Source organism: Conger conger, chromosome 8 (assembly GCF_963514075.1).
Source record: "Conger conger chromosome 8, fConCon1.1, whole genome shotgun sequence".
Classification (NCBI taxonomy): domain Eukaryota; kingdom Metazoa; phylum Chordata; class Actinopteri; order Anguilliformes; family Congridae; genus Conger; species Conger conger.
The window spans coordinates 39,926,844-39,941,707 of NC_083767.1; the positions used below are offsets into that span (position 1 = coordinate 39,926,844).

The 14,864-nt window shown below is 48.9% G+C and overlaps 1 protein-coding gene across 1 annotated transcript in view; it reads left to right on the forward strand.

The window, feature by feature from the left end:
• nav3 (neuron navigator 3) overlaps positions 1-14,864 on the forward strand; it is a 173,711-nt gene that overhangs the window by 71,847 nt on the left and 87,000 nt on the right. The window contains exons 7-8 of the mRNA XM_061250656.1: positions 1,677-1,819; positions 8,517-9,477. Of these exons, the coding sequence (XP_061106640.1) occupies positions 1,677-1,819; positions 8,517-9,477 (1,104 nt within the window). The remainder of the gene's footprint in view (positions 1-1,676; positions 1,820-8,516; positions 9,478-14,864) is intronic.

A 14,864-nucleotide genomic window follows, 5' to 3' on the forward strand; every position in this document is an offset into this window, starting at 1 on the left:
TGATGGCAAATGAAATTTAATAGGGCATCATTATCACCGTCATGTCTTATATTACCATATCCAATTATGCATTGTGTCTCCTGAGTATTCTGAGAATATCTACCTTTCCATCTTGAGAGGATTCAGATTTCTGCACATGATTGCTTTGTAAGTCTTGTCTCAATTAAAAATAAGGGCTTGTTTAACAGACCGCACAATCATGGATTAAGTATAACGCTCAATTTTCTATTCATGCATACTTGAGTGTTTCTAGAAGTGACTCGAGTGCAGAAGCTTAATCAGGTGTACAAGCAGTGGTCCACCTAAAATCTGAGCTGTTCTGTTTCCACAATATTCTGTGATTACCCTGCGTAAAGTAGCTTGTGCTGCCAACTTAAGAGTCACTATCCCCCAAACTGCACGACGGTTTTAATTGTGGTAGCTGCATTTGTCAAGAGTATGTGATACCCGTACCCAAAGTGCCATAATTTGATGTTTCACAATGCATTGAGCATTAAGCATCCGTAAACATGTGTTGTAATGCAATGGCTCAGAAAGTGTTTCAAAGGGCCTTTGGTGTGACTTACTGCTCAGTGCTCATGTTGTAGCATTGGGCCGTTATGTACAAACATTATCATAATGTGATACGTTCATACGCAGCAGTACAGTGAATGATTCTTGCATTGGACATTTGAGTGAAGGGGGAAGCCCAGGTGTGTACAGCTGTGTGTGGTGAATGGAGATGCTGTTCTTGGGTTTGTTGGGTTTGTGCTGGGTTTGTAAATGGTAAATGGTTGGCATTTATATAGTGCCTTTATCCAAAGCGCTGTACAATTGATGCTTCTCATTCACCCATTCATACACACACTCATACACCGACGGCGATTGGCTGCCATGCAAGGCGCCGACTAGCTCCTCAGGAGCATTTGGGGGTTAGGTGTCTTGCTCAGGGACACTTCGACACAGCCCGGGCAGGGGATCGAACCGATAACCCTCCAACTGCCAGACGACTGTTCTTACTACCTGAGCCATGTCGCCCCTTAGTTTGTGTTGGGTTTATGTTCGGGTTGTGTTAGGTTCATGTTGGGTTCGTGTTGAGTTTGTGCTGGGTTTATGTTGGGTTCGTGTTGGGTTAGTGTTGGGTTTGTGTTAGGTTCATGTTGAGTTTGTGTTGGGTTTGTGTTGGGTTAGTGTTGGGTTTGTGTTGGGTTAGTGTTCGGTTTGTGTTGGGTTCATGTTGGGTTCATGTTGGGTTCATGTTGGGTTTGTGTTGAGTACTGTCCCCTCGGCTCTCCCAGCTGTTGGAGGGACTGAAATGGGATCATGGTTGTGTGACTCGTGACTGAGCTAATATGTTTATTATGTTTTACTAATCACCCACATTTAGTCAGGATGTGTGTTTTTGCTTAGGAATGACTTCCCAAAGATTCTGTGTAAAAACAAGTGCAAATACTTTGAAACTGTTGAAATTTTTATTTATTGTTTTTGCATAATTACGCATCGATTACATAGATTGTTGTATGCATTGTGCATGCAAGATAGAAAGAGAGCTCAAGAGAGAGTATACACCTTAAAGTATAAAGTCTGTATAGTATCCTGACCTGTTTGTGTGTGTGCCTGTGTGTCTGTGTTTGTGTGTAAATGCATTTGTGTGCATGTACGTGTATATGGGTGTTGATGTGTATGTTGTGTTGCAGGTTACCAGGGCCCTCCAGAGTATCTGCTGCAGGCAGCGGGTCCTCCAAGCCACAGGGGGGCGCCAGCCTGAACCGGCGGAGCCAGAGCTTCACCAGCACGGATAAGAGCCGGCCCCTGCAGTACACCGGCGCCAACGAGCGAGGTCAGGGGAACGAGGAAATGCCGTTTCATTACAACAATCCACTGGCAGGGAGATAACACTGTCATTACAACACTCCACTGGCAGGGAGGGAACACTGCTTCATTGCAACACTCCACTGGCAGGGAGGGACACTTTCATTACAACACTCCACTGGCAGGGAGATAACACTGCTTCATTACAACACTCCACTGGCAGGGAGGGAACACTTTCATTACAACACTCCACTGGCAGGGAGATAACACTGCTTCATTACAACACTCCACTGGCAGGGAGATAACACTGCTTCATTACAACACTCCACTGGCAGGGAGGGAACACTTTCATTACAACACTCCACTGGCATGGAGATAACACTGCTTCATTACAACACTCCACTGGCAGGGAGGGAACACTGTTTCATTATGACACTCCACTGGCAGAGAGGGAGCACTGTCATTACAAGACTCCACTGGCAGGGAGGGAACACTTTCATTACGACCCTCCACTGGCAGGGAGTAAACACTGCTTCATTACAACACTCCACTGGCAGGGAGGGAATTGTGGTGAAAAGCTGTTATGAGAAGCCAGCAAAACCAGAGGAAACTCCAGGTTCAGAAAAGTCCCCAGTATTTTGTTCCAGTCACCTGGATTTGCTAATTAGCACAGTTCTTCTGCCAAGGGGTAGAGCTAATGAGTGAGATCATGGGTGGAAACACGACAGGACTTTTATTTCCGACCTCTGGACTTTCTTCCTATGCCCAGAACACGTCATCACCTTTCCACTGTCTGCTGTTGCAGCTGCTAGAGGTTTATTATTCATAATAATACTTCATCACCCTCCATCCAAACATTCACTCAATTATTCATATCGAGTTTACAAAATGGAAACTCCTCAGTTGCAGTGAAAACATGTTTTGATAGCAATGATCCAGATTGTCCACTAGATGGCGCCACACAACACAGAATGGTTCCAAATCTGGAACAGGCCCTGCACACACACACACACACACACACACACACACACACATATGCACACGCAGACACACACACTCACACACACGTAGACATGCACACACACTCTCACACACACACACGCACACACAAACAAACACACACACATACAGACACACACACACATCCACACATCACATCACGCTGCCTCTGAAGTAGAACTGCCCATTAGCTCAAAGGTTTTTCATGTTGATGGAGGAAGGTTGCTTCATTAACCCAGTACTTCTCATTGGTAATACACACATATAAACCATACTGCCATTACCACATCATTAAATATGTTATATCTACATTGTATCATTCCTCTCCCAATGTAGCAATTAATGAAGGCCAGTATTCATTTTTTTTTACAGAAAATAAATGTCAGCAAGGTTTGATTTGAAATTCTTAATGACCGCAGTAGGAGATTATAGTGAGAGTTTTCAGTGTGTCTGAGCCTGCTGTTAGGACAGGGACTGGATTATCAGATTTAAGGGTCTGTTTAAATAAATGTCAGCAAACGGCAGGTCAGCTTGCGGTCAGCGGTGCAGAAATGATCCGAGGGAGAGACGGTGAACTTTGAAACCATTGTCCTTTTAGGGCGGAGCTGTATTACAGAACGCTAATCAGGACTCATGGAAAAAGCATATCATCATCCTCATATTCGGCAATAAGAAATTCTGTTGTTATTCATTCAGATAAATATTCAGAGAGGAGCAGGAAGTGCTTCTACCCTGAGATATTGTGAGGGAAATCAGTGAGCGTTACCAGAATGTGAATGATTAAGTTAACAGTACAGATCAAATAGATATGAGCAGTAGCTCATATTTACCCTCCCGATGTTAACTGCTGTGGATGAGAATATCGGTGGAGTAGTTTGTGTTGTGTGCATACAGCAATCCTTTTCCTGATAATATACCGTCCTGGAGGTTTTTATTTTAGCCTGATTCAACAGCTAGAGCAGGGCTGCCCAACCCTGTTCCTGGAGATCTACAATCCTGTAGGTTTTCATTTCAACACTAATGTAGAACAGCCGATTCCACTGATTAGCAGCTCAATAGATGTTAATAGCTGTTGAATGAGGTGTGATTTGTTTGGGTTAGAGTGGAAACCTACAGGACGGTAGATCTCCAGCAACAGGGTTGGGCAGCCCTGCTCTAGCTGTTGAATGAGGTGAGCTTTGTTAGGGTTAGAGTGGAAACCTACAGGACAGTAGATCTCCAGTAACAGGGTTGGGCAGCCCTGCTTTAGCTGTTGAATGAGTTATGCTTTGTTAGGGCTGAAATGACAACCTCCAGGATGGTAGAACTCCAGCAACAGGGTTGGGCAGCCCTGCTCTAGCTGTTGAATGAGGTGAGCTTTGTTAGGGTTAGAGTGGAAACCTACAGGACAGTAGATCTCCAGTAACAGGGTTGGGCAGCCCTGCTTTAGCTGTTGAATGAGGTGAGCTTTGTTAGGGTTAGAGTGGAAACCTACAGGACAGTAGAACCCCAGTAACAGGGTTGGGCAGCCCTGCTTTAGCTGTTGAATGAGGTGAGCTTTGTTAGGGTTAGAGTGGAAACCTACAGGACAGTAGATCTCCAGTAACAGGGTTGGGCAGCCCTGCTTTAGCTGTTGAATGAGTTATGCTTTGTTAGGGCTGAAATGACAACCTCCAGGATGGTAGAACTCCAGCAACAGAGTTGGGCAGCCCTGCTCTAGCTGTTGAATGAGGTGAGCTTTGTTAGGGTTAGAGTGGAAACCTACAGGACAGTAGATCTCCAGTAACAGGGTTGGGCAGCCCTGCTTTAGCTGTTGAATGAGATGAGCTTTGTTATGGTTAGAGTGGAAACCTACAGGACAGTATATCTCCAGGAACAGGGTTGGGCAGCCCTGCTCTAGCTGTTGAATGAGGTGAGCTTTGTTAGGGTTAGAGTGGAAACCTACAGGACAGTAGATCTCCAGGAACAGGGTTGGGCAGCCCTGCTCTAGCTGTTGAATGAGGTGTGCTTTGTTAGGGTTGGAGTGGAAACTTACAGGACAGTAGATCTCCAGTAACAGGGTTGGGCAGCCCTGCTCTAGCTGTTGAATGAGGTGAGCTTTGTTAGGGTTAGAGTGGAAACCTACAGGACAGTAGAACTCCAGTAACAGGGTTGGGCAGCCCTGCCTTAGCTGTTGAATGAGGTGAGCTTCGTTAGGGTTAGAGTGGAAACCTACAGGACAGTAGATCTCCAGGAACAGGGTTGGGCAGCCCTGCTCTGGCTGTTGAATGAGTTATGCTTTGTTAGGGCTGAAATGACAACCTCCAGGATGGTAGATCTCCAGGAACAGGGTTGGGCAGCCCTGCTCTAGCTGTTGAATGAGGTGAGCTTTGTTAGGGTTAGAGTGGAAACCTACAGGACAGTAGATCTCTAGTAACAGGGTTGGGCAGCCCTGCTCTAGCTGTTGAATAAGGTTTACAGGGTTCAGTGTGACTCGCACTGGTGTCCCAAATCCGGAGACTTCCACCCAAAGAACGCAGCAAAGCCCTCACTTGAGATTCTAGGTCAGTTTCACTGGCAGACCTTTGTGATGCAAAGCAGGCCCTCTCTGCAGTTAATATTAACGCAGAACAATTATAAGACGTACAGTAGCGGGGCAGATATATTAATGCTGAGCGCGGTACCACACAGGCAGAGAAAGTAACGTTCTGCTCCTCGCTGATAGCGCTGCGCGGGAGGAAAAAAATGTGTCTGTCACCATGGAAACTACGTCAGTTCATCATCACGTGAAGCTGCTTAACACAGAGCGGACAGCTCCCAATATCTCGGGCCGCACCTCCGAACGAGCGTTTCCAACATCGCCGCAAATCAGAGTGTTCACGTCGCTTAATATCGTACACACCGAGGTGAATTACCGGAGCACGCATCCGCTGGTGGCTGTAATCTAGTCCCGTCTGACAGAAACGTGATGTGACGTGATGCCAGCGTTTTTTTCCCCCCAATGCATTTTAATAACATGCAAACCTAATTGTATCACTTTATTGCAGTTTGTAAATGTTGTGGTTTATGAACATACTCTGTCCAGGGGCAGTGTTCTCTTTTTTCGAAAAAGTGTTTGAGCGGGTTAATGGTCTCGCTCAGATTATCCTGCGAGTTACATTTAAATATCACATTATCATAAGTGGTCCTACGATGTTACTAAAGGAATATTAATTACTGTAACGCAAAGCGATTAAAGACCGAGCCTCGTTAATTACGACCGTGTTTAATAATGGGAGTGTGTAAAGGAAGTGTTCTTATTCCTCGCCGTGCCGCGTCGTGAGAATCAGGATCCTGTTCCATCTGGCCCTGTTGGCCGCGGGTATTATCGCACAGGGGAAACGATCCCGGAGAGGCCAGCCAGGAGCCGGGCCAAGGCGTGGCAGGAAGTGATGTAAACTCAGCACAAACCCCGGCCTCACCGCGACCTATCCAAATCAGGCTAGGCCCCAGGGGAGCGGAACGAGAGAATGTATTTGAAATATAAAATATACCTCTTTTACACGTGGAATATGGTCATAATTGGGTAAGTTCAGCATGTTATAGTGCATTTAGTGGTCTGTGTATTCATTTCTATTGGGAACTTAGAAATAGATTATTGTTTTGGATTCAAGTACTTTTCTGTCCTCGATTGATCTTGTCTGGCAAGTTGAATAAAGCATAGAAAAGTTTGAATCAAAAACAATTACAAAATTGAACCGGGTCTGCCACACATTAAGACATCCAGTAGTAATTAAACCGTAACAGGATATATAGTATCTGAGTCCAATACTGTACGTTTAAACGCTGAGCATGTTGCCGTGCATGTACTTATCAGTGTCTGGTCATAATTCGTTTTCACAAAACAAAGTGGCTTGTTAATAGCGATCTTTATCTGTTAATGTGTGTTGGGCACTTAAAAAGCGCTCTGAATTCACTGGCGCTTTTACCTCTGCGGCGGTACTTTGTGTTTACCGTGTGAACTGTAAAGTTAATCTGAGGGCATCTAACTGAACCGGGCAAACCCCCTGAGTCTCCTCACCTCGTTTGCCATGTTTATTTATAAATGAGATATCTGTTAACATCTGGGGTGTGTATCTCTGAATTACAGGCCTGTATTACTGTAGTGCGGGTATCATTCGCTGTAATTCAAGCGACGGTTCTAACCATAGCGCCGTTGTCGTGTTGTTAACTTGATTCATTGTGGTAAACAGATCGGGTATCAAACAGATTGTGAAGCCGAGTGTAATTATAGCACATCGTGACCACCGGACCCAGCCAGGGAGAAACAGTAGTTTGGCTGTGGTGGTAAATACTTTGTGTCTTTTGCTGAAAGCACGCTTACAGAATTGGAATCCAGAGAAAACAGTAATAAACTTTCCAGACAATGGCTTTCTTCTTCCAAATGTTATTTAAATGGCACCTACATGGAAATTAAATGGGGAAAAGTCATTCTTTGGAAACTCCAAATAAATTTGATTTTAAAGTTGATCTCCATGTTGAATAATGAGTACAGTATACATTTTGGGTGTGTTTCCAGGAAACAGAGGTAGCGTGACCTTTAGCAGTGTACCTGTGTTCGCACTGTGGGAAGGTGAGGAGGTCTGTTGGATTAGACACTGGATTGATGATCGTAGCACCACTCACTGTGAAGAAGACGGAGGGTGTTTAAAACAACAACACATACCTCCCCTCTTTCTGTCAGTGTCTCAGACAGAAGAGGGGTGCAGGTTTCTTCTTGGGGGGTGGACCTGAGAGAGGGTCTCGTTTGGGCAGAGAACCCATCCTGACACTGAGCCTCATTGAGTGACAGGGGCTGGGGTGGTCTGCCCAGCATGTCCCATCCCAATGGGCTTGACTGGGACCTGGAAGATCAGTGCAGCTGCTGGGCCCTTGAGCACGGCCCTTAACCCCGCATTGGCGGCCTTAACCCTGCATTGCTCCAGGGGAGGATTGTCTCCTGCTTAGTCTAATCAACTGTAAGTCACTTTGGATAAAAGCGTCAGCCAAAATGATATGTAATGTAATGTAATGTAACATTGCTCCAGGAGGGATTAGCCCCAGCTTAGGGGGCCAATCAATGTCAGTCGCTTTGGATAAGAGCGTCAGCTAAATAACAGTAATGTAATGTAATGCCCCTGCTTGCTCCAAACCAGCTCACACAAAAACACGTCTCCCTGCTTGGAAGCCATAGCTGTGAAGCAAAGCGTAGAGCAGAGAGGTAGAGGTTTGGAAGATCAGAGTTTCAGGGCCACAGAGGTAAAAATAGAGCAGCTTTGGGAAGTCTAACAATGGAGCAGGAGGCTGAGAGATAAAATAGAATAAGTTTGGAAGCCAAGCGACGGAGGAAGAGACAACAGAACACAACAGAACAGGCACAACGTGCTTTCCCGGCATTCAGAAAGCATCCATATTTAGAGAAGGCTTCAGAAAATGGTTCATTTTCCGCCAAAGTAAGCCTCAGCTTTTCTGGGATCTGGTTGACCAGCTGTCTGAGCAATGTAGATAGCGTGCTGTAATAATAATAATAATTATGATGATTGTTGTTGTGTAAAATAATAATAAACATGAAGAGCAGGATGAAGAGTGAAGCGGTGAATATTTTATCGGCATAGCTGTGCTTTGCTCTCTATTCAAATTCAGGTAAGATTTATTGGCATGGTAAGGGTCCACTTACATTGCCAAAGCATTAACTGATGTGACAAACATAACAGATAGGCAGTAACATTTTCTCTCTCTCTCTCTTACAGAAATGGTGAAGGGGGTCTCGCAGCCCGGGGGCATTAACGGCAGCGTGCCCCCTCCTGGCAGCGCCCTGGGGCAGACCCCCCCCTCCTCCATCCCCTCCCCCAGCGGGGGCAAGTCTCTGCGGGGCAAACCCGTGAGCATGAAGCACAGCGCCACCTCCTCCGCCCTGTCCGCCAAGTCCTCCAGCCCCGCCACCTCCCCCACGCCCCCGCCGGCCCCCTGCCCCTCGGACCGCCTCAAGCCCCCGCAGGCCGACCCCCCCAAGGCCCAGGGCCAGCGCTCCATGCTGGAGAAGTTCCGCTTCATCAACACGCGCGGGAACGCCAGGCCTCAGCCCTCAAGCTCCGGGGCCGAGCTGAGGGAGGAGGAGGAGGACGAGGTCGACGAGGAAGAGTACGGCTCGGAGTACGGGGAGGAGGGGCCGCTGACGGGCCAGAGGCAAACCGCCAAGGGCGCCGCCAAGTGTGTGGCCAGCAAGGCCCTGCCCCAGGGCAAGGACAAAGAGGACCGGGGTAAGGGCAAGGGTAAAGACGGGGTGTCGGCGAGAGAGGACCGGGACCCGGCCTCCGAGGCCTCCAAAAAGGGCTCCCGAATCGCCAGCCTCATCCCCAAAGGGGGCAAGCCCCCCGGAACCAAGAAGGAGGGGTCCAGCGGGATCCCCAAACCCGGCGGGAAGGGGTCCGTCTCCTCCTCCACATCCACCGGGAAGCTGGCGGGATCGGGGCCCCCGGCCGGGGACCACAAGGCCAAGACGGGGAAGGGGGGCCCGGCGTTCTGCTCCCAGCGCTCCCAGGGGCCCCCCGAGGGCCGACGGACCAGCATGGTGTCCTCCACCAGCGCCTCGGCCATCTCGGGGTCCTCCGTGATGTCAGGAGGGGTGCTGGGTCCCAACGGGGTGGTGCTGCTCCCTCAGCAACAGCACAGCCACCCCAACACTGCCACCGTCGCACCCTACATGTACCGGTGAGTGTCTGAGGAACTACAGCTGAACCCTACATGTACCGGTGAGTGTCTGAGGAACTACAGCTGAACCCTACATGTACCGGTGAGTGTATGAGGAACTACAGCTGAACCCTACATGTACCGGTGAGTGTCTGAGGAACTACAGCTGAACCCTACATGTACCGGTGAGTGTCTGAGGAACTACAGCTGAACCCTACATGTACCGGTGAGTGTCTGAAGAACTACAGCTGAACCCTACATGTACCGGTGAGTTTGTAAGGAACTACAGCTGAACCCTGCATGTACCGGTGAGTGTATGAGGAACTACAGCTGAACCCTACATGTACCGGTGAGTGTCTGAGGAACTACAGCTGAACCCTACATGTACCGGTGAGTGTATGAGGAACTACAGCTGAACCCTACATGTACCGGTAAGTGTCTGAGGAACTACAGCTGAACCCTACATGTACCGGTAAGTGTCTGAGGAACTACAGCTGAACCCTACATGTACCAGTGAGTGTCTGGGGAAGGGGGCAGGGGTGTACTACTGCTGAAACCAATCAGTGGTGCAGTGAGTTTATGCTTCTGGGTTGGATGGAAAATAGAGCATTAATTAAAGCAGTCAAAGCAATGAGTGTATGTGATTGTAGGATTCGATAACCACAATAAAAGACATTGATTGACTAAAGAATCCACACATTGCTAGCTGATTGAAAGGAGACCCCAAAAACCCACATAAACTGCACCCAACTGGGATTTAGCTTGACACCTCTGCTGTACTGTACATAATTATAAGTGTACATATTTATAAATCCTTGTGTTTTCATTCAGAACGTCAGTCAACGCAGCACTATGTACGCACTGCACACTGTAATCAAACACTAATGTGCAGAGCGCTCCAGCAGTACAGAGGTACAGCCATGTAAATATACATTCGGGGGTGACATTAGCTTGGTGGAGCAGCCATCTGGAGGGTTGCCAGTTCGATCCCTGGCCCTCTGGGCGGAAAAATGCGTTAAAGTGACCTTGAGCAAGACACCTAACCCCTAATGGCTCCCAACGAACTGGCTGGTGCCTTGCATGGCTGCCGTTCATCTTTGGTGTGTGTGTGCGCGTGTGTGTGTGTGTTTGTGTGAGTGAATGGGAGGCATTCACTGTGAAGCGTTTTGCGTAGCTGTAGTTGCTGAAAAAAGTGCTACATACATTTACCATTTACCATTTTACGTACTGTACAATACAATGAAAATATAGACGCGTAACCTTGGGGACGATGACACAAGCATTTTCAATGCCGTTTTAGCCCATTGTCCGGTCCGTTCGCATGGCGAGGAGAGATTAGGTTCATGTGAATCGCTTGTTAAATGAGAGTGAAGGATGAGCTGGCCTTGAGGCTCTCCGCTGGGCTGGACCGCTTGCAGACTGACGGCTCAATTCCGCAGAAACCTGCCGCTAAGACGTCTCTCACGGCTACAAGAAGAAAGAGCACAGGTGTTTGGAGCAGGTCTGTTTCGGCGTGTGAGTAAACGCTCACTCGAGCACACCCTCTCCCCTAGGGCAGGGGGCGCGCTCCCGAAAGAAAAACGCGTCTTTGACACCCCTCAGAGGGGGGGCGCGAGCTCAGTTTTTTCGGCTGTTAGCGGGACCTCGTTTGGTAGCGGGAACACGTCTTCACGCCGCTCTGTGATTTCTGCATGGCTCCAGGGGCTACATCTGCGATAATGGCTGCTTTTAAAGTCTGCTCCCCTGCTGTAAGCAGCGGCGTTCGGCAAGGCAGTAAATAATACCGACACTTGCGCTTTATGTCAAAGATACTGTCGGTGTTTAAAAGTAACGGCGTAGATGTCGTGGGGTTTGTAGGTTAGGGACATGGCAACGGGCTTCTGTCAGTCAGTGGAGGGAAATGTGCCTTAAATCTCTGTCTTTATGAACCACTGTAGCTACAGTACTTTTCAAATCCTCCCAGCTCCCATGAGTTTGTGTGGGTTGTATCTGGGTGTTCCAGTCCGAGAACTGTCAGGTTAAAACCTTAACATTAGAAACAAGAAACAAGGTGAGATGAGTTGAGTGTGTAAAAACTGCTTTTATTGATCAATTAATTGCTGACTGCCAATGAAAGCCAGCACACCCTGCGGCTCTCCAGGACCAGGGTTTCTGACCCCCGGGTTAGGTATACTCCTGCCATTGCCCCTGACCATGGCACTGGCCTCAGAACTGGAGTTGGTCCTCGGATACTGCACCGTGGCTGCCCACTGCTCCTAAGTCACATGCAGTTGGCAAATTACCCCACAGGGTTCAATTATGTGAAATCAGGAGGTTTTCCCATTGCAGAAGTGGTCGATTGGACCATATTAGTCATTGACTCCATTTCAGGGTGTGTGGAGTATCACTCTCCTCCTGCTGTGTGGGGACTCGGACGTCTCCTGTTTAGGGGTCTCCCCTGGGGGACCCTCTCTGCCCCACATTAGTTGGGGGTCTCCCCTGGGGGACCCTCTCTGCCCCACGTTAGTTGGGGGCCTCCTCTGGGGGACCCTCTCTGCCCCACGTTAGTTGGGGGTCTCCCCTGGGGGACCCTCTCTGCCCCACGTTAGTTGGGGGCCTCCTCTGGGGGACCCTCTCTGCCCCACGTTAGTTGCGGGCCTCCTCTGGGGGACCCTCTCTGCCCCACGTTTCCGCTGGTAAGGCGCAGTGTCGGACCACCGGAGAAGAACAGAGAGGGCTTCCTATCTGCCAATTTCGCTCGCCAGCAAAACCTGAGAAACATGACTCACCGCCCGAGTGGGGGCAGGTCTGTATTTTTAGCCTGGACTGCGCTCGCTGAAATGCCGCCGTTAGGGGCCTTTTCCTTCCCTGTGATGTCTGCAAGTCGTGAAAAACTCTGCGACCGATGACGTCCGCAGAGGGGCGAAAAACAGCTCTCTCCGCGTCTGTGGGTGGTGGTGAACGAACAGACAGGGAGTTGTCTGGGACTTGTCTCGGAGTTGTCCCGTAATCCCATTAAGGATTAAGCGGTTCCGTTCCCTGTGAGGAGTGAAAGGAACACGGCGAACACGGAGAGAACAGAAGAAACCAAAACGCCGTTGTGACAATGATCTCATCAGTGGCCGACCGCTTTATTTTTATCAACGTGTCAAATCTGTTCGCTTGCAGGAGAATGAACAAACACCTCATATTCAGCTTTTCGACAAGGTGAAATACGTGTGCCAACTGCTGGGGGGGGGGAACAAAGAAAATAGGGCGGGGGGGGCGGGGGGGGGGTCCACATCGTTAGTGTACAGTGCCACAAGAAGCAATGCTTGCCCTGCACTGACTAAGCGCGAACCTCCAAAACCTGAGGGAAATACAATGCAAAAGCCAAAATGTAAGTCTTATTTCAACAAGAATTTTGGTCCTATATTCAGACCTTTTTGCTATATAAGACAAAAATATTGCCAATGAGGTGAGAGGTTGACTCATTTCAAGATTTGCTGACGGGGTAAAAAATTTCACTCGTCAAGCAAACAGTAACTGAAAACAAGCCAATATTTTCTACCTCGGAGGACAAAAATGTGTTACGTCTCATTACAAGACTAGAACACCTGTTAAGACATTGATTTTGCAGTGTAAGATGACCAACCTGGTCTGAATTAGGCAGCCTGCTTCAGGAAGGCTGCCATCTTATGCGTGAATCAGAATTAGCCACACGTAAGTGGGATGCCCATATAAGTGCAAAACAGGAGCGTAGCCACGTCCGTCTCCTTCTGAATGAGCCTGTGCGCCATCAGTCATGTGATCAGAGTGACCTTCTCAGCGCAGCCCGCTGTTCTCAGCCCTTCACCGAGAAGCGACCGGGGCCCGTCATACCCTGTGATACGGTGCTGCGCTCGACAGGCCAGCCAATTCCGCTCGCGCCCCGGAGACTGGACCTGACATTACCGAGGATCCTGGGTAATCTGCGGCTGAGAGAAACAGTCGGTGGCTGTCAGAGGGGAGAGGTTCCTCCGTTCCTCTGCCGTCCGCTGTCGTTTGAGCGGCACTTAGACTTCCCGCCGGTCGTACCGTACTCTGGCCCAGTGAGGATCATGTGCTCACTGCCAGTCGGTGGGATTGCTGGTGATTTTTCTCACTGTTGATGGCCACCCACGGAGCTACCCCAGCATGTGGCTCTGTAGCTTGTTGACGTGGTTCTGTCTCGATGGGAGTATTTCCACTAATATCTGCATATGCCAAGCAGTGCCCGCTTCTTACTCTACTCGAGTAATCACTGCGCAAATTTTCAAGTTGTTTTGATGAAAATGACTGAGAAGAAAATAGCAAGCTCCTTTAGTTTTTAAAAATAGTTCGTTTATGATTCAAACACACACAAAAAAACCAACTTTGAAAAGAGCTGCTCTATCCTGACCTGAGCGCCTGACATTTGGCAAAGGCCAGCACTGTGGGTCAGTGCATCATCGGCGTCCATTTTGAACGCAACCCGGGTGAAACCGGCACACGCCCCCGAGCAGGCTGGGGCGGACCGAAAGGGCCGCTCGAATCTGGACCGAGCCGAAAAGCTGAAACAGGGGAAGGGAGTGGGCGAGGGAGGCGCTGTTGACAGACGGAGCCAGGCAGGAGCAGGACGGCAGTAGTCGCGACCACACTGCGACGGTGGGGGGGGGAGGGTTTATCTGGCCCGTGCAGGTGGCTGGGGAGAGCTTTGATGTGGAAAGGCGAATTGTGTGCCAGGGGCAGGAAGCCTCCATCTGTCTCCTGTCCTCCGAGGCTGACTGACTGACACCAGGATCCCGCCACGCTGCGCGACTTATCCGCAACATTCAGGGTTTAATATATATATATATATATACACACACACACACACACACACACACACACACCGATATACCATTAGAGATGAGTGATGGGGCAGGTGAGGATGGGAAAAGCTGGGAGACTGGGTCGATAGTCACGGAGCATGTACACCCACACACACACACACACACACATGCTATAACTCACACACACACACACATATACATGCTATAACTCACACACACACACACACACATAGGCAGAGACTTAGACGCACACACACACAGCCACACATGCTCACACATACACACATACACATGCTATAACTCACACACACACACACACATAGGCAGAGACTTGGACACACACACACACACCCACACATGCTCACACATACACACACACGCTATAAATCACACACACACACACAGAGGCAGAGACTTGGACGCACACACCCACGCTCAAACACTCACACACACACATACAAGCGCACAGAGACTCACAAGCGCTTTGTCAAACTGACAAAATCTGTTGAATTTTATTTAATAGAAGTGACATCTCTTAATACCTCTACTCTTCTGCTGTCCAATTAAGACACTGATTGGTTTTGGGAGTGGGAACAATGCCAATCACTGTAGCTAGCA